Source organism: Trichosurus vulpecula, chromosome 6 (genome assembly GCF_011100635.1).
Source record: "Trichosurus vulpecula isolate mTriVul1 chromosome 6, mTriVul1.pri, whole genome shotgun sequence".
Taxonomy (NCBI): domain Eukaryota; kingdom Metazoa; phylum Chordata; class Mammalia; order Diprotodontia; family Phalangeridae; genus Trichosurus; species Trichosurus vulpecula.
Window position 1 is genome coordinate 78,995,026 of NC_050578.1, and position 23,717 is coordinate 79,018,742.

The 23,717-nt window shown below is 39.1% G+C and overlaps 1 protein-coding gene across 2 annotated transcripts in view; it reads right to left on the reverse strand.

Moving 5' to 3' along the window:
• USO1 (USO1 vesicle transport factor) overlaps positions 1 to 22,522 on the reverse strand; it is an 80,856-nt gene extending 58,334 nt beyond the window's left edge. Inside the window, exons 1-4 of one of the 2 annotated variants that reach the window (XM_036762942.1) lie at positions 22,275 to 22,522; positions 4,659 to 4,745; positions 4,514 to 4,578; positions 2,294 to 2,373 (exon numbers count right to left, since the gene is read on the reverse strand). In XM_036762942.1, coding sequence (XP_036618837.1) covers positions 2,294 to 2,373; positions 4,514 to 4,578; positions 4,659 to 4,745; positions 22,275 to 22,340 — 298 coding nt within the window. In that variant the 5' untranslated portion in view covers positions 22,341 to 22,522. The remainder of the gene's footprint in view (positions 1 to 2,293; positions 2,374 to 4,513; positions 4,579 to 4,658; positions 4,746 to 22,274) is intronic. The other variant, XM_036762941.1, reaches the window with a different exon arrangement.
• Between the last annotated feature and the right edge of the window lie 1,195 nt (positions 22,523 to 23,717).

Below are 23,717 nucleotides of genomic sequence, written 5' to 3' on the forward strand. Positions count from 1 at the left end.
TTCTTATTTTCTTACTTTAAAATACCCTCTAGTCCTTAGGGGGAGAGCTGGATTTTACATCTAGTTAGAAATTAGTCAATTACTTGTTTAAAATTAGGCAATTAATACTTTTCCTAAATAAACTTCTCAATTACTCATATGCATTATAAACCTGATTTATCTCTTGAGGTCCAGAAAACAGAAACCACAAAAAGTCTCACAACACAATTTCTGAAACTAATGAGAAATTTAGAGCTAGAAGAAATCATCCAAATCACCTAGTCTAGTAACTGGTTTTCCATTTGTGGACTTCGAGGCTCAGCAAAATGCCCTGCCCAAGGTTACACAAGTCAGTGACAGATCCTACTACTAGAATCTAGGGTCAACCCAAGAATGCCAAGCAATGCTCACTAGAGATTCCCCATCTAGGAAAGGTCACCAGTATAAGGCTGTGGGCAAAATAGCTGGGAGTAAATAACAAGTCAGTAAGAAAGTTTGGGCATTAAGAAAAAAACAGAATTGTAAATAAACCTTACAATAAAAATGTTTAAGAATTTCTTCCACTCGTGTTCAACACTGTAATGCATAAGAATTGCTAACACACTCACACCGGTTTTGGCTGTTTTAAAAATATTATTATAACTGTCAAATACATCTACCTTCCGTCAAGATTTCCCTATATTGTATTACAAAAGATTGGACATTTTGCTAATTGCTTAATTCTAAAACCTGAATAACAAAGAGAAGAAGTTAAAAGATATTTCTAATTTTCTGGAAAGAATGCAATACACTCCCACCATCAGGAAATGAGGTGCGGTAGTAAACTTAGAACTCAACTACATTAAGTTAACCATCTCTTAGAGGCTTCTCTCTCTACAAGGGGACAAAGTGTCAATCCTGCTGAACTGCACCAAGTAAAAATGAATACATCACAGGAAAACAACCTTAGCTTAAGAGCATGAAATAATATTGATCAAAAAAGGAAAAGGGATTTAAAGAATATCTCTTCTCCTCCCCCAAAATATATCTGAATTGCAGTTTGCTTCAGAATCACTGAATACCAAATAATTTTAAATGCAGAGTATCATAGGAGCACGGGAAATAGAAAATTTTTTTCATTGAATAAATCCAAGTTCATGATATATTCATATTGGAGAACCTATTAATATAAGCAATTGGGTAGTCTTTTAAAAATAAGATAAATATCTACTTTTAAATGATAAACTAAGATGTGATCTAAGTCCAAGATAAGAAATTTGACTGGAAATCATTAAGAGGTTTAGAATTCCTTCTTAGATATATCTCTTTGCTTTTTCAATTCAAAGATGTTTTTTACGATTAATAACTATAATGCTAACAAAAACAGTTGAAAACTTTATCTGGACAGCTAACTAGATGGAAAAATAATCTAAGACTAAACCTGAGAATTCAAAGGCTGATAGTGAATGTTAGATAGAAGAGAGCAAAGTTAATGTATTCTATCGTATCTAAACTATTTTACATCAACTTCTTTATAGATAGTGTGTATTCTTAAAATAATTTAACAAAACATAATTGAGAGAGTAAAGGTTTCCTAAAAGGAACTTCAATTCCTAGATGTTACTGTAGAGATGCAAAACTCTGGTTTTCAATCAGCAGTAAAGAATGACAACACACCCAGAATTTGCTAAATATTCATATAAGCTTAACCTCCTAAAAAAATACACTAATGATAAAGAAGTCTTCTTTCTCAGAGGGCCAAAAAATCAGTGAATGATAATCCAATTCCATTTTGTAATAACATAACAAACACTTTCACCCAGTAACCATTTTCAACATTTCCCCCAAGAACTGACATAGCAACTGATCTTGTTCTAATCTAACAGATTTCTCATGTACTAGAAGCCTGCTACACTTAGATGATTCCGTTTCCAAGTGGCAACTGTCTTTTCGGTCTGCAAATCTGAGATTTCATCAGTCACAGAGACAAAAGCAAATAATAAAGTGTGCGATGCACTTAAGTTCTTCCAGAAGGCCAGGCATTTTAAATTTAAATTAGGCTAGAGCTCTAATACAATTTTACCAAAAACAATTCAGCAAATAAAATCTATAGCAGTGTTTGCACTGTCAATGTTAACAATTCATTTTGGAACAGCATGATATACTAAGCCTACAAGGCAAAGCTCTACCTAAAATGTATTGTGCAGTTTGTAACTGGGAAAACACCACCCCCCCCCCCGCCCCCACACACAAATTTAAATGCTTGTGCACATCTGTAACAAACTTTTAAATGATTAACTTGTTCCTAATAGGACAGAAATAACAGGAAACTTACCTTGCTCTTCTTCTTCTACATCATTAGACATTATATTGTAGAGTGTGTCCAAAGCATAACCTATTATTTCAGAATCTGAACTGCAAAAAAAAATTGTTAAATGCTTAAAGCTAATACTTGTTTTGACCAAAGCTCTTACAACTAATTGAGAATTTCTACAGAGCAATATTTTCCAAACCAGTTGGGTAACAGGACACTTTGGACTCAACACTAGTCCTAATACCCCAGGGATAAAAGGGTAATTTGGAGCAAAACAGAGGAAAACAGTACTATTTTCATACTCCCAAAATGTACCCATCAAGTAGCAAGCATTTATTAAGTGCTTATTATTAAGAGTCAAAGATACAAACACAAAAGTTAAGACAATTCTCACCCTCAAGGAGCTCATATCCTACTAAAGGGGATCCACAAGTGAAAAAACATAAGATGAATATAAGAAACATGTATGATGTTGGGTGAATAACAACTGGGGAAACCAAGAATGGTCTGATATATTTATAATATGTACATGGTAATTTCATATTTTATGTTTAAAGAAAAAAGTATCCTTGGCATACAAATTTTCTCACAGACACCCAACACAATGGGAACACCAGCTTTCCTGGCAGAAGTGCTGTATCATTCAATTTCTTAATTCCTAATTCTTCAGAAGAAAGGCTAAATACAATTCTAACTAATTTAGCAAAATCTGTACCTTTCTAAATCTGGGTAAATTCATATATAGGAAAATCCAAACATCTCTTGCTCTTGGCAGTCAAGACCTAAATTTGAGTCCTATGAGTCTAAGAATTAACAGGTATGTATGACTGACTAGGCACATGAATCTGAGGCTCAGTTTCAATGTCTATAAAATGGCTATAATATTGTATAAACCTATTATGTCAGAAGGTTACTGTGAAGGAAGTATTATGTAGACCATAAATTTTGTACGCGCGCGTACACACACACACACGTTCTTTTATTGCCACACTTTTGATAGCTGGCCCTTATCTGCAGCTGCCCTTGTGGTTTACAGCTCTACTTTCCCCAAAGTCCAGGCTGCCAACAGTCCCTTCACCAACTCCATTTCCAATTTAGACCTACTACTGCCTCAGGTCAGAACCCAAAATGGATAGATTAAGTAGAGATTGAGATAAGGCAGCAGCTCAGCTTTTAATCTAAGTAAAATCTAATATGTTCCTATAGGTATCTTGTTAATAAAAATAAATTCATGAAGTTTTACTATATAAATATTCTATCTATTTTATGCAGATAATTTTGATGAGATAAAATATATTTTCAAGGGGCAGCTAGGTTGCGCAGTGAGTAGACACCGGCCCTGGAGTCAGGAAGACCTGAGTTCAAATTCGACCTCAGGCACATGACACATTTACTAGTTTTGTGACCTTGGGCAAGTCACTTAACCTCAACTGTCCTGCCTTCTCTCTTCCCCAAAAAAATATTTTCAATACAGAGTTTACATATATTTAATTTGATGTGATTAATTCCATAATGTCTTTAGATTTCTTGAGATTTTCATTTGACAACATTTGAAAATTGACAAGTGAGGAGTAAACTATGTTTCTTACTAAAAGATCCTCACTGACACCAAGTATCTATAGGTTTTGGTGTGCACAGAACATAAAAGAGTATTACCTTATATTAAATACTACTTTTCATAAAGGCTTTCTACATGTACTAAAATGTTCAATTTTCTTCATCACTAACTATAGCAGATTTAGTGAAAAATATTAAACAAATATTCTTAAGAAAATGAGAAAATGTTATGAACACAACAGTGTAACCATCAGATTGAAATTTTTTCAAGTTTTAGGTTCTAAACCTTACTAGGTTCCAACATCAAAGTTACAGAAAAATAATTATACACTCTGTGTTTATGTTACACAGACTGAAAATAAATCCACTGGCCCTACTACTGAGATAATCAAATTTTCACCTTATTTTTCACTAATACAGTTTACATTTCTATCACAAGGAGCACCCAGTCTAATATATAAAAAGAACTCCTGGGATAATTATAGTGTAGTACTTTGTACTGCAATATTATTACTTATAAAAACTTATAAAAATATTTTAAACATTTAATTTGTTAACAAAGTAGAAATTAAATAGATATTTTACATTAATCATTTCTGGAATTTTAATTATACACACACATATATACATATATGTTTCAATTTCTATTGATTAATGTAAAAGTTATAAGATACAGAAACTTACCGATCCGTCTGTAAAACATGGATCAGATGTTCCATAGCTTGGATACCTACTTCTAAACGATATTTCTGCCCATAAAATAAAGATATTATTAGAAAAAATGAACAATCAGTCTAAATGTTATACTTTCAAACAAACTGTCACAAACCTTAGATAATGATCTAAGAGCACGGACAGCATCCCTTCTATCATCCAAAAGAGTCGATGAAGCCACTCGGTCACAAAGTTTTTGTATCTGTTATAAAAGGAAACAGCACAGCATTAAACCACTTAAAAGGGCAGATACAAAATTTTTGATTTTTTAAAAAAACTACTATTTAATCTGCAAATGTAAAGGTTCAGGACTAGACTTTTGGAAATCTCAGTGGTAACTTCGTGGGGTCAGGGACAGAATAAATCCTCTTCAGGTAGGATAGCACTGGATCTTCATCCTCCTTCCCTGCCTGTCCTCCAAGTCCCCTTTTTTTCCAACTGCTTTCACTTAAGGTGAAAAAACCAGTTCTTGGTCCAGTAAAACAATTCGGACCAGAGACAACATAGGTCTTACTCCACTTTAAGATTACAAAACACAGGACCCAAAATAAGAGTGGTCTATCAATGGAACAGACAAGGCAGAATCAGAAACAATGGAATCCAACAGTTCAGTGTCCAACACACCAGAAAACACAAAACGAGATAAGAACTCCCTATTTGATGAAAACTAGAAAGCAGTCTGGCAGATATCAGGCCTAGATATCAATACATAAGAGTCTTCAGCAACTAAGCAAACATAAAGAAAACAATGGAATTTAGGAAAGGGGCATGGGAAAAGAATTGATGAGGTATCAAAAACCAACTTGGTTCCCCCTCCCCCCCTTTTTTTTTTGCCTACAGCTTTCCCTTCTTCTCCTTCTCTTCTTCCTTCCTCCCCCCTCCTCCCATGAAGCAAAAAGCAAGTGAATTCATTACCAACCTAATGAAATCTCACAGTTCCCTTACCTTTTCTGGGGCAGATCTGCATCTTATGTTGTTAAGCCTTGTCTTATCCCTGGCTCCCTCACGGTAAAGAGTCAAAGAGAAACTTCTCTAGTCCCTGAACAACTTCAGTGGCCCCCTATCTCTTGCCAAGTTTAGACACACTTGCTAGACTCATAAGCTCTTTGCAGGAAGGGATCATAACTACATGATCTTCAGCTTTTTTCTCCCCAATTTCCTTCTTTACCTCCTACAGCCTATTTTTTTCCTGAAGACATCTGCCCACTATTGTCTTTCCCTTTATGTCAATGCCAGAACAAGAGAAGATCCCTGCATTCTACAGCCATTTTCATACAAGGGATTCATTCGTTCAACAAATATTTCCAAAATCGTGTCCCCCTCCCCCGCCTCACGTACAGCAGGGTACCTTCTAATGGTACAGGGGCTCCACTGGGCAAAAAGATAAAGGGGCTGCTGCTGGATGAGATGGGAAAGTAAGTCAAGTGTCAGGTTGTGGACAGACTATTAAATGTGGGAATACCTAGCATGCAACTGAGAAAAGCTAGCAAACCAATGGGGAAATTAAGAAACTGGGTTGATGTTGGGGGTAGTTTCCAAACAATATGACCGGCAGAATGGGAGGTGGGCACCTTAGGTCCCTCACATATATCCCAGCAAATCTCTGAAGTTCACACCAGAAGAATGATGAGGAAATTGATTAGAAATTACTGGGACTTCTTCCACCCCAAACTACAGAAGAGGTCAGCCCAAATCCTGACAGCAGTAGGAAAGGGGAAAGTCTGCCTCAAGAAAACTCCAGGGTAGGGCCTTTGGAATCCCTAGGGGGTAACAGGAGTCAGTGACCATCATGCTGAGACTGGGAGAACAAGGTCCAGGGGCTCTGAGGTCCTGATATGCCAAGAGGGACCCTAAAATGCCAACATTCTGAACTGCCAAGATTCAGGGGCACCCTCACCCCAGGAGATGGAGGTGAGTGCAAGCACATAGGAGGGAAACCAAGGAAAGACCAAAAGCAGACCCAACCACCCCTTCAAAAGCACATTAGGGGACAGAGCCTGGCCCCGGCACAAAGCCAAGTAAATCAAAGCAAACACTAACCAGTATCAAAAATTATTGACGCTCTAAAGGGGAACAAAAGGGATTTTCCACAAGGACAACATGAATACCTAGAAGAAATGAAGCAAGAGATAAAAATGAAAGCTCTGGAGGAAAGAATTACAAGTGGCTTAACAGCGAAAGTAGTGAACCTCACCCAAGAAATGGGCTCCCTGAAGACAAGAAGACCAAACAGAAACCAATGATTCCATGAGAGAGCAGGAAATATGAAAGAAAATCTAAAGATTGGAAATATAGAAAAAAATTAAGGTACCTGACATCAAAAATAACTGACCTGGGGGGCAGAGCCAAGATGGCGGCTGGAAAGCAGGGACTAGCGTGACCTCCCTGCCGAGTCCCTCCAAAAACCTATAAAAAATGGCTCTGAACCAATTCTAGAATGGCAGAACCCACAAAACAGCAGAGGGAAGCAGGGCTCCAGCCCAGGACAGCCTGGATGGTCTCTGGGTGAGGTCTATCCCACACGGAGCTGGGAGCCGGGAGGGGAGCGGAGCAGAGCCCAGTGTGAGCAGCACGGACCAATCAGATCAGGAGCCGGCGGAGCATGCCCTAGCGCCGTGAATCAGTGAGCTGCGACAGTTACCAGACTTCTCAACCCACAAACACCAAAGACAGCGGAGAAGGTTAGTGGGAAAAGCTGCAGGAGTGGAAGGAGTTCGAGGTTCGGCTACCAGCCCCAGCGGCAGCGGAGGTGGGGCAGCTACAGCTACTGCTGCTTCCGGCCCCAGGCCCACTTGGTGGGAGGAATTAAGTGGCGGATCAGAGCAGGAGTGCACAGCCTGCTGAAGATCTAAGCCCAGACCGGGTTGGGGGTTCTTGGGGAAGGAGCAGTGCTGGTGTGTCAGAGCTGGCACACCGCCCCCCAAACGTGGAACATAGAACTCTGTAGTCTACAAGCAATCATACCCCACTGAAAAACTCAAGGGTCAAGTTAGTTGGTTAGGAATATGGCCAGGCAGCGAAAACACACCCAGATTCAGTCTCAGACTTTGGATTCTTTCTTTGGTGACAAAGAAGACCAAAACATACAGACAGAAGAAGTTAACAAAGTCAAAAAGCCTACAACAGAAACCTCCAAGGAAAACATGAACTGGTCCCAGGCCCATGGAAGAGCTCAAAAAGGATTTGGAAAAGCAAGTTAGAGAAGTAGAGGAAAAATTGGGAAGAGAAATGAGAAGGATGTGAGAAAACCATGAAAAACAAGTCAATGACTTGCTAAAGGAGATCCAAAAAAAATACTGAAAAATACACTGAAGAAAACAACACCTTCAAAAATAGACTAACTCAAATGGCAAAAGAACTCCAAAAAGTCAATGAGGAGAAGAATGCCTTGAAAGGCAGAATTAGCCAAATGGAAAACGAGGTCCAATGGACCACTGAAGAAAATACTACCTTAAAAATTAGACTGGAGCAAGTGGAAGAAATCGAGATATTATAAAACAGAACCAGAGGAATGAAAAAATGGAAGACAATGTGAAATATCTCCTTGGAAAGACCACTGACCTGGAAAATAGATCCAGGAGAGATAATTTAAAAATTATTGGACTACCTGGAAGCCATGATCAAAAAAAGAGCCTAGATATCATCTTTCAAGAAATTATCAAGGAGAACCACCCTGATATTCTAGAGCCACAGGGCAAAATAGAAATTGAAAGAATCCATTGATCACCTCCTCAAATAGATCCCAAAAAGAAATCTCCTAGGAATATTGTCGCCAAATTCCAGAGCTCCCAGATCAAGGAGAAAATACTGCAAGCAGCCAGAAAGAAACAATTTGAGTATTGTGGAAACACAATCAGGATAACACAAGATCTGGCAGCTACTACAGTAAGAGATTGAAGGGCTTGGAATACGATATTCCGGGGGTCAATGGAGCTAGGATTAAAACCAAGAATCACCTACCCAGCAAAACTGAGTATCATGCGCCAAGGCAAAATATGGACTTTCAATAAAATAGAGGACTTTCAAGCTTTCTCAGTGAAAAGACCAGAACTGAATAGAAAATGTGACTTTCAAACACAAGAATCAAGAGAAGCATGAAAAGGTAATCAAGAAAAAGAACAAGAAAAAGAAACTGCAAGGGACTTACTAAAGTTGAACTGTTTTGTTTACATTCCTACATGGAAAGATGACATGTATGATTCATGAGACCTCAGTATTAGGGTAGCTGAAGGGAATATGCATATATATTTATTATATATATATTATATATATATATATATATATATAAGTGAATGTGTGTATGTATGTATATATCTATGTGTATATATATATATAGAGAGAGAGAGAGCGGACACAGGGTGAGTTGAAGATGAAGGGAAGATATCTAAAAGAAATAAAATCAAATTAAGGGATGAGAGAGGAATATATTGAGAGAGGGAGATAGGGAGAGATAGAATGGAGTGGATTATCTCTCATAAAGGTGGCAAGAGGAAGCAGTTCTGCGGGAGGAGGGGAGAGGGCAGGTGAGGGGGGAATGAGTGAATCTTGCTCTCATCAAATTTGGCATGAGGAGGGAATACCATACATACTCAATTGGGTATCTTACCCCACAGGAAAGAAGAGGGAAGAAGATAAAAAAAAGGGGGGGATGATGGAGGGGAGGGCAGATGGGGGTGGAGGTAATCAAAAACAAACACTTTCAAAAGGGGACAGGGTCAAGGGAGAAAATTCAATAATGGGCGATGGGTTGGGAAGGAGCAAAATAGAGTTAGTCTTTCACAATATGAGTATTGTGGAAGGGTTTTACATAATGATACACATGTGGCCTATGTTGAATTGCTTGACTTCTTGGGGAGGGTGGGTGGGAAGGGAGGAGAGGGGAGAATTTGGAACTCAAAGTTTTTAAAAACAGATGTTCAAAAACAAAAAAAAAAGTTTTTGCATGCAACTAGAAAATAAGATACACAGGCAATGGGGAGTAGAAATTTATCTTGCCCTACAAGAAAGAAAGGGAAAAGGGGATGGGAGGGGAGTGGGGTGACAGAAGGGAGGGCTGACTGAGGAACAGGGCAACCAGAATATACGCCATGTTGGAGTGGGGGGGAGGGTAGAAATGGGGAGAGTAATTCAAACTCTTGTGAAAACCAATGCTGAAAACTAAATATGTTAAATAAATTAAATTTAAAAAAAAATTAAAAAAAAAAGAAATGCTAAAGTAATCAAATGCCTTTGATTAAGCCTTACTAGGTGCAAAGCCCCAGGCCTATACCCTTTTGCTAACTAGATGCTAAGCCCCAGGCTCACATCCTTTGGCTGATTAGGTATGAATCCTTCAGGCCCTGAACAGGGTATAAAAACTAAAAGGTTAGCATTTTGTTTAGGGCTCACTTGTGAAGGAGTGTTGATGTGGAGACTCTGTAAGAGCCCCCGGCTTGTAAACCTAGATGTTGGGACTTTGTTAAACCCTGGTAACTATGAAATGAGATTTGAATTAGACAAGGTCTGTCTGTTGAGGTTTGTAATTTATTTGTATTTGTTCTGAAGTTTAGGGTGCTGGCTGTTCCTCCTGAACTAAGTGATGATATTTGTATGTTGTATTAAATGAGACTGTTAACCCCTCAAAGTTACTTTCCTTAGTAAAGCAGATCAAAAGAATCTGTGTTAGCAGCTTCTGTTGCTGGTCTTGTTGGGGTTTTACATCCCTACAACAGCTGCTAGTAGATTGTTACTACAGTAGCACAGTGCTGTATACAGAGTAAGTGCTTAATAAAGGTTTCACTCATTTATTACAAAAAAAAAAAATAACTGACCTGGAAAACAGGTCAAAAGGAAAGATCACTTAAAAATCACAGGACTTCCCAAAAAACATAATTAGAAAAAACACAGAGACACACAAAACCTAGATACTATCCTTCAAGAAATAAACTAAAGCTTCTCAAATCCATTTAAGTAAAAGGGCAAAGACAGAAAGAATCCACCCGTCCTCTTCCAAAAAGAACTCCAAAACAAGCATCTCAGGAAGGTCCAGGCCAAACCCAGAGCTCTGTTCAGAAACCAGTTAAAGAGCTAAGAACTTGTTGAGGTCCCACAAGAGCTGGTGATGTAATACTCCAAATGGCGAAAACCCAGGCTTACAATCATGAGGAACTCGTCCTGCAAAATTCACCATAACCTACAAGAGGACCTTTAGTGAACTTTCAGGTACTTCCAAAGAAAAACCAGAGCTGAACAGATGCCTGAAGCACAGATAATTTGTGCAGCTTTATATACACTGGATCCTTAAGTTTCATTAGGACAGTGCTCCCTAGAGCGTTGGCACAGAGCCTGCTGCACAGCAGCCACTTACATAAGGATTGGTAAATTGAAACTACAGCCACACCAGGCATGCAGTTTTGTTTTTTTTTTAATTATTATTACTAACATTTACATAGCAATTAAAGGTTTACCAAGAGCTTGATAATAAAGCAGGTACTATTATCATCCCTATTTTACAGATGAAGAAACTGAGGCTGAGAGAGGTTCAGTGACTTGCCTAATGTGACTGAGGAAAATCAAACTGACTTCCTGAGTTAAAGTCCCACACTCTATCCATTCTATCTACATTAGCTATGATGGGCATATTTATTTTAAAGCCAAAAATTAAAAAAAAAAAAAAACTTGTGTTTGCTTCTCAGACCTAATATTAATGCAATCATAAAAATTCAATTAAGGCATCAAGAGCTGTGCAAAACTGCACAGTCCAAATCCAGATTAGTGACAAAACAGGCCTAAGGATTGTACTACTACTTTTCCCTTTTATTTTTCCTGGTCTAGACCTATGATTTCATAAGCCTCAATATAATCAGGAACTCTGTCTTTCACATATTGTTAACATTCTGTGGTGACAACTTGAATAAACTGACCTTTATCTAAAATTTCATCATAGGATCATAGACTAAGAGCTGGAAAGCACTTTGGAGGAGATCAAATTCCACACCCTCATTTTACAGGTGAAGAGACAGATCCAGGTTTGCACAATTAGTATGATCTGAACCTGTGCATTAGTTTGGCTTCCAATATCCAATGTAGATAAAAACCAAAAAAAGGTCACAATACAAAATTCTGGAGATACCACAAGATAAGAACCTCTCAAATCAAGCAATCAAACATTCATTAAGTACTCACTGTATGAAAGTCACTGCAATAAATAGAAACAGATCCTGTCCTCAAGAACCTTACATTCACAAGTGAGACTACACAAACACCTAACTACGCAAAAAGTCAATATATATTAAATATATACAAAGTAAATAAAAGGTAATTGGCAGGTGGAGCCAGTAAAAGGTTGGGAGAGGAGGTAATCATAGTATTTGAACTAAGTTTTAAAGATAATTAGAGATTTTAGGAGGGAAGGATGAGTAGAAAATGCATTCATCCCATGCTTAGAATACCCACACAAAGGCAGAGACAGGGGATGGAATGGTTTTTGTGAAGAACAGCAAAAAGTGGGCTTCCCATAAAGACAGTGATGTGCACAGACATGGTAGAGCCAGGCTTGCCCACATACATCCCAGCCAATATGCAAAAGGGTACAGCAAAAAAAGAACTTCAGAAAAACAAAAAGAAACTCTTATATCCAGCCCAGAACTCCACGAAAAGCCTACCAGAGCCTAGGGAGAGGGCAGCATCCTGACTAACCCTGGGCAAGGCACATCCCCCCTCAGTACTCTAGGCAATTCTCTAATTAAAATTGAAAACCGCAAAGAAGGAGCCACCAAGCATAGTGAGAGGGAAGTGACTTAACTAGGATTCCCTAGAACACTGAAATCACAGTCCACTCCCTATACCATTCCTTTCTTAATATGGCAAATAGTATCCAACTAAAAAGCAATGCTAGCCTTATCTGTTCCTAAGATAAAGAAAGGATAGTCAGCATCACCACAACCATAACCAGTATTATTTGATGCAGACCTAGAAATGCTAACTATAGCAATAAAAGGAAGGGATAAAAGAAATCCCATTGAAAATAACTACAGAAAGTATAAAATACCTAGGAATCTACCTTATAAATACCAACAAAGAAATTAAATTAACTTATAAAAGCAGCTGGAGAAATAGAAGACTTAAGACAATTTGAGTTTTATCAATTACTCTGGATTGGGCTCTCCCAATATAATAAAAATGACACAGTTACCTAAATTAATGTATAAATGAAATCTCATATTAATCAAACTCCAAAAGGGTTACTTTATAGTACTAAAGATACTGTAAAATATATGTAGAGGAACAAAAGGTAGAAAAAATGGGAAAAGGACCTAGCAGCAAGAGATCTCAAATTATACTAGAAATGATCAAAACTATTTAATACTGGTTAAAAAGAAGCAAAGTTCATCAGAAGAACACAAGACTTGGAAGGAGATTAGTAAAGTAGTACTCAATAAAACCAAAGACTCTAAACATATTCAATAAAAATTGCTGAGAAAACTGGCAACAACATGGCAAAATTAGACTTTGAGTTTTAGACCAATAACTCACACCATAGATCACAATAAATATCATAATCAATGGAGCAGGGAAAGTAATATCTTTCATAAATATCTAGGGAAAACGTTCTTAACCAAATGAGAAAGACAGGATCACAGGAGATAAAATGGACAACTCCAATCACATAAAATTAAAAATACTTTGCAGATACAAATACAAACATATAATGCAGTAAAATAAAATAAGAAGGTTCACAGTTAACTGGATCAGAGAAATCTTTGCAGCAAAATTTCTCTGATAAAGGTCAACTATCCAAAATAGATAGTAAATCAATATAAACACATAAGAACAAGAACCACTTCACAAGACTAAAAAAGTCAAAACAAGAAGTTCTCAAAAGAAAAGCAAGGTATCAATAATCAATGAATAAGAGAAACTGAGTCAAAAAACTCTAAAATTCCATTGCATACCTACCAGAATGGCAAAGACGACATAAAAAGGGAAATGCCAATGACTGAGGTGGTGATGAGAGGAGGAGCACATTAATAAACTATTGGTTGAGCTGTTAATTAAGCCAACCATTCTGAAAAGCAATTCAACTACACCCAAAACTGTGTATCCTTTGAGTTAGCAATTCCACTACTAAGCATGGATGTTCACCCAAAGAGATCAAAGCAAGAAGAAAAGGACACTGGGCATAGTTTGATTTGCACCAGAGATTCTAGGAAAGCATATTTTTTGCTTCAGAGGAAGCAAAATCATAGATAGGATTCCATGTGTCAAAATGCTTCAAAGGACATAAGCTCAAGATGGATGGGAAAAGGTCAAGAATAAAATTCTGATGACACGAAGGTAAACAATTTCAATGTGGAGGAAGAATAGGATTTGTTTGAAGAGACCAATGTAGATACACAAGGAACTCATAAAGCAACTTACAATGTTTTTTTTACAATGCTTTTTAAGCAATGTACAGGGGCAGAGCCAAGATGGCGGCTGGAAAGCAGGGACTTGCTTAAGCTCTCCCCCAGGTCCCTCCAAACACCTGTAAAAAATGGCTCTGAACAAATTCTAGAGCTGCAGAACCCACAAAATAGCAAAGGCTAGCAGGACCCCAGCACAGAACAGCCTGGATGGTCCCTGGGAAGGGTCTATCACATGGTGCTGGGGGCAGAACGGAGCACAGCCCAGCGTGGGCTGCGCCAGGACCAACCAGACCAGGAGCTTGGCCGAACAGGCAGTAGGGCCCTGAATCATTGAGCTGTGGCAGTTACCAGACTTCTCTACCCACAAATACCAAAGACAATAGAGCAGGTTAGTGGAAAAACTGCTGGATCAGAGTGAGAGGAGCGCAAGGTACGCCCCAGCCCTGGGGCAGCAGAGGTGGTGCATCTCTGTGGCTGCTTCTAGAGCTCAAGCTGTGGTTGCTTCTGCCCCAGGCCCACCTGGTGGGAGGAAATAAGCAGCAGATCAGAGCGGGGGTACAGAGCCTGCTTTGCCCTGCTTGGAGCTGGGTCACGGTCCTAGTTGGCGGTTCTTGGGGAGGAGGAGTGCTGGTGTGGCAGAGCTTGCTGTGTAGAAGTAGCTCTGAAAACAGCAGGGCAGCCCCTAAAGCTTGGGACAAAGTACTCTCTACTCCACAAGCAGTCACAATCTGACAAAAAGCTCAAGGGTCAAGTAGTTGACTAGGAACATGAACAGGCACTGAAAATGGACTCAGACTCTAGAATCTTTTTTTGGTGACAAAGAAGATCAAAAGATACAGCCAGAAAAAGCCAACAAAGTCAAAGAACCTACATCAAAAGCCGCCAAGAAAAATATGAACTGGTCTGAGGCCATGGAAGAGCTCAAAAAGGATTTGGAAAAGCAAGTAAGAGAAGCAGAGGAAAAACTGGGAAGAGAAATGAGAATGATGCGAGAAAATCATGAAAAAGAAGTCAATGACTTGCTAAAGGAGATCCAAAAAAATACTGAAGAAAATAACACCTTAAAAAATAGACTAATCCAAATGTCAAAAGAGCTCCAAAAAGCCAATGAGGAGAAGAATGTCTTGAAAGGCAGAATTAGCCAAATAGAAAAGGAGCTCCAAAAGACCACTGAAGAAAATACCACCTTAAAAATCAGACTGGAGCAAGTGGAAGCTAGTGAATTGATGAGAAACCAAGATATTATAAAACAGAACCAAAGGAATGAAAAAATGGAAGACAATGTGAAATATTTCGTTAGAAAAAGCACTGACCTGGAGACATAATTTAAAAATTATTGGACCACCTGAAAGCCATGATCAAAAAAAGGGCCTAGACATCATCTTTCAAGAAATTATCAAGGAAAACTGCCCTGATATTCTAGAACCAGAGGGTAAAACAGAAATTGAAAGAATCCACAGATCACCTCTTGAAAAAGATCCCAAAAACTCCTAGGAATACTGTCGCCAAATTCCAGAGTTCCCAGGTCAAGGAGAAGATACTGCAAGCAGCCAGAAAAAAACAATTTGACTATTGTGGAAACACAATCAGGATAACACAAGATCTAGCAGCTTCTACATTAAGGGATCAAATGGCTTGGAATATGATATTCTGGAGGTCAATGGAGCTAGGATTAAAACCAAGAATCACCTACCCAGCAAAACTGAGTATCATGCTCCAAGGCAAAATATGGATCTTCAATAAAAGAGAGGACTTTCAAGCTTTCTCAATGAAAAGACCAGAGCCAAATAGAACATTTGACTTTCAAATACAAGAATCAAGAGAAGCATGAAAAGGTAAACAAGAAAGAAATCAAAAGGGACTTACTAAAGTTGAACTATTTTGTTTACATTCCTACATGGAAAGATAATGTGTGTAATTCATGAGACCCTTCTCAGCATTAGGGTAGTTGAAGGGAATACACACAGATACATACATATACACACACACACACACATATATACACACACACATAGAGAGAGAGGGCACAGAGTGAGTTGATCATGAAGGGATGATATCTAAAAAATAAAATAAAATTAAGGGGTGGGAGAGGAATATATTGAGAGAGGGAGAAAGGGAGAGATAGAATGGGGTAAATTATCTAACATAAAACTGGCAAGAAAAAGCAGTTCTGTTGGAAGGGAAGAGAATGCAGGTGAGGGGGGATGAGTAAATCTTGCTCTCATCAGATTTGACCTGAGGAGGGAATACCATACACACTCAAGTGGGTATCTTACCCCACAGGAAAGAAGGAGAAAGAGGACAAAAAGGGGGGATGATAGAAGGTAGGGCAGACAGGGGAGGACTTAATCAAAAGCAAACACTTTTGAAAAGGTACAGGATCAAGGGAGAAAACTGAATAAAGGGGGCCAGGACAGGATGGAGGGAAATATAGTCAGTCTTTCACAACATGACTTATGGAAGTGTTTTGCATAATGATACATGTGTGGCCTATGTTGAACTGCTTGCCTTCTTGGGAAGGATGGGTGGGGAGGGAAGAGGGGAGAGAATTTGGAACTCAAAGTTTTAAAGCAGATGCTCAAAAAAAAAAAAAAGTGTTTTTTGCATGCAACTGGGAAATCAGATATACAGCAATGGGGCATAAAAATCTATCTTGCCCTAGAAGAAAGTAAGGGGAAAGGGGATGGGAGGGGGGAGTGGGGTGACAGAAGGGAAGGCTGACTGGGGAATGGGGCAATCAGAATATACGCCATCTTGGAGTGGGCGGGAGGGTAGAAATGGGGAGAAAATTTGTAACTCAAAATCTTGTAGAAATCAATGCTGAAAACTCAAAAATATTAAATAATAAAATATGGAATTAAAAAATGTACAGAAGAAGGAAGCAAGGTCAAAATAACAAAACATGAATATAAGAGTGTGACACAGTCCTTTAAAAAATGTTCTGAAATCTAAAGCTCAGAATGAATGGAGGCTCGTGAGAAATGATGACAATAAAAAGGGGGGTGGTAGCTATCTTGGGATTAAAAAGGATCAAAGATGAAACAGACCTTTGCTTATAGTGGAGAAGGCAGAGTCACTAAATTATTGGGTTTTTTTCCTGAAAAAAGAATGACCTTTACACTGGAAATGACAGATAAAAATTACTAACAGGCGTTGATACACAAGATTAGTAAGGAGATAGTAAAAGAGACAAAGAGGTTTTATTTTTCTTTCTTTCAGATGAGGGGAGGGGTTAGGTACCGTTCAGGGCAACAATGAGACCACCAAAAAATTTTTGTTTCATAAAAGCAGGCCAGAAGCATTTCAAAACATCTATTAGAGAACAAAATGATGGTCAAAAGAAATACCAATAGAAAAAAATTGGAGGTATGTTGGATATACTTGAAGAGAAAAGCATGCAGCAAAAAAGAAAAGCAAACTATTCACAATACAGGTTCATAGTTTCATGTACCGTTCATTCTCTTTTCTGCTTTGTATATGGAAATGTTCAGCTTATTTGGTGTTACATCCAGAATTTTTTAAAAAGAAAAAAAAATAAGCCTACAGGAATATAAGTTTAACTGTAATTCCTAGCTCAATTCTCGAACAGATCATTAAAAAGAAATGGTTGGCTAACAGCTAGAAAGAGAAGCAGAGGTTGTAACAAGCCAGCCTGGCTTCATCAAGAACAACTTATGCCACATCCTTTGACCCTAGGTCTGTATACCAAAGAGATCGAAGAAAAAGGAAAAGAACCTAAACGTACAAAAATGTTTATAGCAGCTATTTTAGTGGTGGCAAAGAATTGGAAATTGGGGGGATGCCCATCAATTTGAGGAATGGCAGAAGTTGTGGCAGATGATTTTGATGGAATACTGCTGTAACTCTAAGAAATGATGGGGGGATGGTTTCAGAGAAATATGACAAGAACTGATGCAAGGTAAGGTGAGAAGAACCAAGAGATCACTGTGCACAGTAACAGCAATATTGTATGATCAACAGTGAAATACTTAGCTATTCTCAGCAATACAATGATCCAAGACAATCCCAAAGTATTCACAATGAAAAATGCTATCCAGCTCCAGAGAAAAAACTGGTGAATTCTGAATGTAGATTGAAGCAGACTTTTTTTGGTCCATGTTTAATTTCATAACACGACTACTATGGAAATGTTTTGCATTATTACATTATAACCTATATAAAATTGCTTGTCTTCTCAATCGGGGGGAAGGGGAGGGAGAAAATTTGGAACTCAGAATTTTTTTTAAATGTTAAAAATTGTTTTTACATGCAATTGGGAAAAATATTTTTAAAAAAGAAATCACAGCAAAACCAGAATTAGAAATGAAAATGATAATCAGGGGGAAAAAAAGAACAGGTTATGCCAGGTGAACCTCATTTCCAGTTTTTCACAGGATTACTAAACTAGCAGATGATAGGAATGCTGTCAACAGAGCTTATCTAGGTTTAAACCAAGGTCTTAATAAAGTATTTCAAACTTTTTTTTAGAAAATACGGGCAGATATGCCTTAGGATTAGAAAATAATACAAGACAGATTCAGAACCAGTTAGAAGACCAGAGTCAAAGAGTAGTTGTGAATGTTTCAAAGAGCAATGTAGGTCTCCAGTGGAGTACCACAGGGATCTATTTAGCCCTGTCTGACATTTCATCAGTGACTTGGATAAAAGTTTAGATAACAAAAAGGTGGGAAGAATAGCCCACACCGGATAAAAAGGCAAGATCCAAAAGGGTCTTGACAGGTTAGAGCCAAGTGCCCTCCAGTGGCAGCTCGGAGCTAAGAACAGTTTTTATATTTTTAAATACAATACAACTTTATTTAACTTACCCAAGAATGTACAAAAATTGGGGCTGGCCCTCAGCTTGCCAACCTCTGCTAGAGCACTGAGCCCATTCTAATTACAAGAAATTCAACAGAGATAAATATAAAGTCTTGCACTCAGGTGCCAAAAAACCAACTTTATAATCGCAAATCAGGGAGGCCTAGGGAGACAGCAACTGTGCAGAAAAGGATCTGAGGGTTTTCCTGAACTACAAGCTGAACCTGAGTCTATAACATGATCTTGGGCTTCATTAAGAGAGGCACTGCTTCCCAGGATAGGGGAATAACAGCCTCACTATGCTGCACTCTGGTCAGATCTCATCTGAAGTATTGTGGTTAGTTCTGGGTGCCAGCTTAAGGACACTGACAAACTGGAGAGTGACCAAGGAAGGATCATGAATCTATTATGATGAGGATGGGTACAGGAAAAGAACATATTTAACCTGGAGAAAACTCAGTGCAGAGGGTAGCTGTCTTCAAGTATCTGAAGAGCTGTCATGTGGAAGAGGGATTAGATTTGTTGTGTTTGGCCCCAGAAGGAAAAAACAAGACTGTTAGGTGTAAGTTACAAAAAGACAAAATTAGACTTCATGGCAACAAAGAAATTCTTTTATATGTTAACAATCTCAAAATGGAATCACCCGCTTCAAGACACAGTGGACTCTGCCTCCTTGGAGGTACCGAAGCAGTGGCTGGATGACCACTTGTATTTTAGAGGAGAAAAGGGAATAAACATCTGCTAAGTGCCAGCCACTGAGTGCTTACAAAGGTTATCTCATTTGATCGTCACAACATCCCTCTAAGGTAGGTCTTGTTATGATCCCCATTTTACAGTTGGGAAAACTGAGGCAGACTGGTCAAGTGACCTGCCTAGGGTCACACAACTAAAAGTAACTGAGTGAGGATTAACAGGAATTCCTTGGTGTAGGGGTTGGCCCAGGCTAGGTGACTGTCCAAGTCCTTCCAACTCTTAAACTCTGCCATCCATACGTACAAAGATATTAAGGGCAGCATTTTTTTTCCTTAAATTCTGACACCCCTCTGTACAAATACATTAGCAGCAGTACTTTTGTTGTAGTAAAGAAATGGAAATAAAGCGGAAGCTTATCAATTGAGGAACAGATGAACAATTTATATTAATATAATGGAATCTTATTTTACTGTAAGGAATTAGAAAAGGAACAGATTCAGGGAAACCTGCAAGACTTGTGTGAACTGGTGCAGAGTGAAGGGAGCATGACCAGAACAATTTATACAGTAACAACATGGTAAAGAACAACTTTGAAGGGCTTAAGAACTCTGACCATTCACAACTCTAAGAGTTTAAGAGGAATGCATGCTCCCACCTCTTAGCAGAGAGGGAATGGGCTGAAGAATGAGAATGTGAAATTATTCTCCTTGGTTATACTTATTAAAGGGGAGGGAGGGTGTGTGTGGTAAGTTATTAAAGAAAAGACAGGATAGCAAAGAAAAAAAGAGCAGCAATGAAACATTCTAAAACACATAGGAGAGCAGAAGGAAGTTAAAAGAGACAGAGAAATATAATTCTATACCTTTAAAAAGTGACAAGTAGATTCCCAAAATTATGAAGACCAAGAAGGACTCGAAAGAAGAAATGAGAGAATCCTCCAAACCCACCCCTTTGTGGAGGTGTGTGAGAGGGAAAGGGGGTGGTGTCCACAGGTATTACACACTGCACATGGTTTTGGACTTTTTCAAAGTATTGATAAGCTGTGAAGATTTTTTTCCTCTTCTTTTTTTTGTTTTTAAAAAAATACTGTTATAGGGGATAGCTCTCTGGGGAGATGGGTAAGGACAATGAGCAAAACTATGATGAAATAAATTTTAAAATCAATAAAAACTTTTTTTTAATGCTTATTAACTGAAAAACAAGTAAAATTTTATAAAACTGGAAAATGGAGAAAAAAGTAATAAGGAATCACAATTCTAATTTCATGTAAAATCCACATTCTATTCTTCTTTGTATACTAAACTATTCTTAGGTGTTTGTCTGCTGTCTCCACCATGATACTGTAAGCACCTGGAGAGGAGGGACTGCCTTTTGCATTTATGTCCCCGGCGATTACTTAGCACTGTGACTGACACATAGTAGGTTATTAATAAATGCTTACTGACTAATTTGTAGATGTTCCATCAAGTTAATTTAAAAAAACAAGAAGGGAGGGCAGATTGGAGGAAGGGCTAATCAGAATGCCTGCCGTTGTGGGGTGGGGGAAGAGAAGAGATGGGGAGAAATTTGGAACTCAGAATCTTGTGGAAGTGAATGTTGAAAACTTTAAAATAAATTAATTTTTAACAGTCAAAAAAAAAAGAGAGAGAGCAAGAAGGCCAGTAAAGTTTGCCAGTCCACTCTTGGATGCAAAGGCAAGAGGAGGAGATTGGGCCAGGATGTGAAGGGCTTGCAATTAAACAGAGAAGCTCTCTCCAGAGCAGGATTTCTTAACCAAGATGACACACCACGCCCCCCTCTCCAATCTTTAATAATAGTTGCCTTGTATATGAAAGCTTCAGGCTTGCAAACTGCTTTAAAAATATTATATTGGGATCCTCACAACAATCCTGAAAGATCGTTGATATTATTATCCCCACTTTACAAATGAGGAAACTGAAGCAGAGGTTAAGTGACTTGCCCAAATGGGTCACACAAGTAGTTGTGGCTCTGAAGATGGATAACTATGAGTATACAGATACGTATATAGATGTAATACACATACATATGTAATACACACATATGCATGTATTATAGCTCTTACACATAGATATTACATATAAACCTATGCCATATATGTAACCGCATAGCGTTATTATACATTTATACACTTGTTACATAAAAGCTGTGTAGATAATATATAATACATATTTGATAGTATATATAAAACAAACTGCATGTACAGATGTAACTATGCACATAGGTTATATATATACACGCATGATACATATAAAAACATATACAGGTTAGATGTAAACATAGGTATGTTATCTATTGTGTTAACTGCACATAAGCCGTACAGATACGTAAAATATAAAATGTATGCTATATAAATCTATATAAAACCTCATGTATGGATGCGCCCACATGCATGGGTTATCGGCTGCACCGGTTAGTTACACATAGGCTGTGTAGACAAGATACTACTTGGCTTCTCGTGTATTTCATGCACTTCACCTGACTGAAACGCTTCAGAGCCGGTAATATGTGTGCAAATATCACACTTACACGCACACCTAGTGTGGCCAAGCTCATGAGAAGGGCTGCCCCAGACCCTAGCGGAAGGAGGAGCCCATGGGACCCCCAATATAGTGGCAGGGGGAGGGCTCCCGAGGCGCCCCCGCTTCCAGAGCTGACCCCCCTCCCCCTCGGGGCGCCGGACAGCTGGGCTCCGACCCCCGCCCCGCCCCCACCCCGCTTTCCGCCCCCCGCCCGGGGCCCACTGGGCGGCCACCTCCCCTCCCCGCTCCCTCCCACTGCGCCCCTCCCCGCTCCCGGCTGCTCCTCTCTCTCACCGTCTCGGCCCCCGAGGGCTGGGGTCCGGTGCTCTGACCCCCCATCACCCCGCGAAAGAAATTCATCTTGCCGCTCGCTCCGGGAGGACTAGGTTCCTCCCAGCCCGTCCCCGGAACCCCTACCCTCGACCTGCCCCCCAACTCCCAGGCCTAGCCCTTGAACTCCGGACCCAGCCCCCGGCCCGTCGGTCCGCCCGCCCGCAGCCCCACAGCCCGGAAACCACCGCCGCGCGGGCCGGTCTACGCATGCGCGGGGACGTGGCCTGACGTGGCGGCCGCGAGGGAGGGGGGAGGGGACCGGCAACGGCCTCTTGAGTTCTCGAGGTGCCCTTGGAGCCCCGCCCTCCTCCGCCAAAGGCCCCGCCCCTGACTCCGCCCCCTCCCGAAGGTGCCTTTCCAGCTGTTCCTGAAGTTCCTAGACGGGGATCTCCAGTTTATCTTATTCGCACACAGCAGTTTGCAGTTTGCCTTCCTTTTTCGAATGTGAGCTCTTTGAGGACAGGGACTGTTTTTCCAAATAAAGGGAAAAAGCATTTATTAAGTTCTGCCAGGAACTGTCAAACACTGATTAGGCACCTACTGATGCCAAGGCTGAGAATACAGAGAAAGGCAAAACAAACTCTGGGAGATCACATTTTATGGAGGAGACAAGCGAATGATTAGCACGAACAATACAAGCACAATAAATTGGAGATCATCTAATAGGGAAGGCACCAAGATTAAGTAGCCCCAGTGATTGGCACAGTTCCTGGCCCATAGTAGGAGATTAATAAATGCTAGTCCACTGACTGATGCCTTGTCAGTACTAGAGAAAAGTGTGACTCCTGCACACATTTTGGATTGTTTTTTCTTAAGTTACCCATCTTTTTGTTTGTTTTTACCATCCCATGCACTACCTGTCTTTTATAAGAAAGAATGAAAAAAAGAGGAATAAAAGCAATTTAGTTAAACTAAATAACAGAACTTAACAGCATATGCAATATTCCACTCCCTATACTGCAAAGAAGAGAGAAAGCTCCATAGAGGTTTGGTTTTAATTCTGAAAATGTCCCAAATGAGCATTTCCATATACAAAGTAGAACATATTAGGGAAAAGGGCTGTACATGAAACCTCTATCCCATATAGCTTGCTTTTTAAAAACAAGTATATAATATATATACTATATATATATAATATAAAAGTATATAATAAATTCAAAAAGTTACTTTTAAAGTTGTCCTGTGTTTCCCTTGCTTCTCTTCTGTGCATTTTTTTAAAAGAAAAAGTTTCAGTATGCCTCTTATTTTTGTTATTAATCATTTAATTAACAAAAAATTGCAACAAATAAGCATGATCAAGCATAGAGATTAATACAATAGGTCCTCAGGATGATTGATAATTTCTATGAAAAAGTTCTTGTCCTTTAAAGTTGTTCTTCACAATGTTATCATTATGTAAATTGT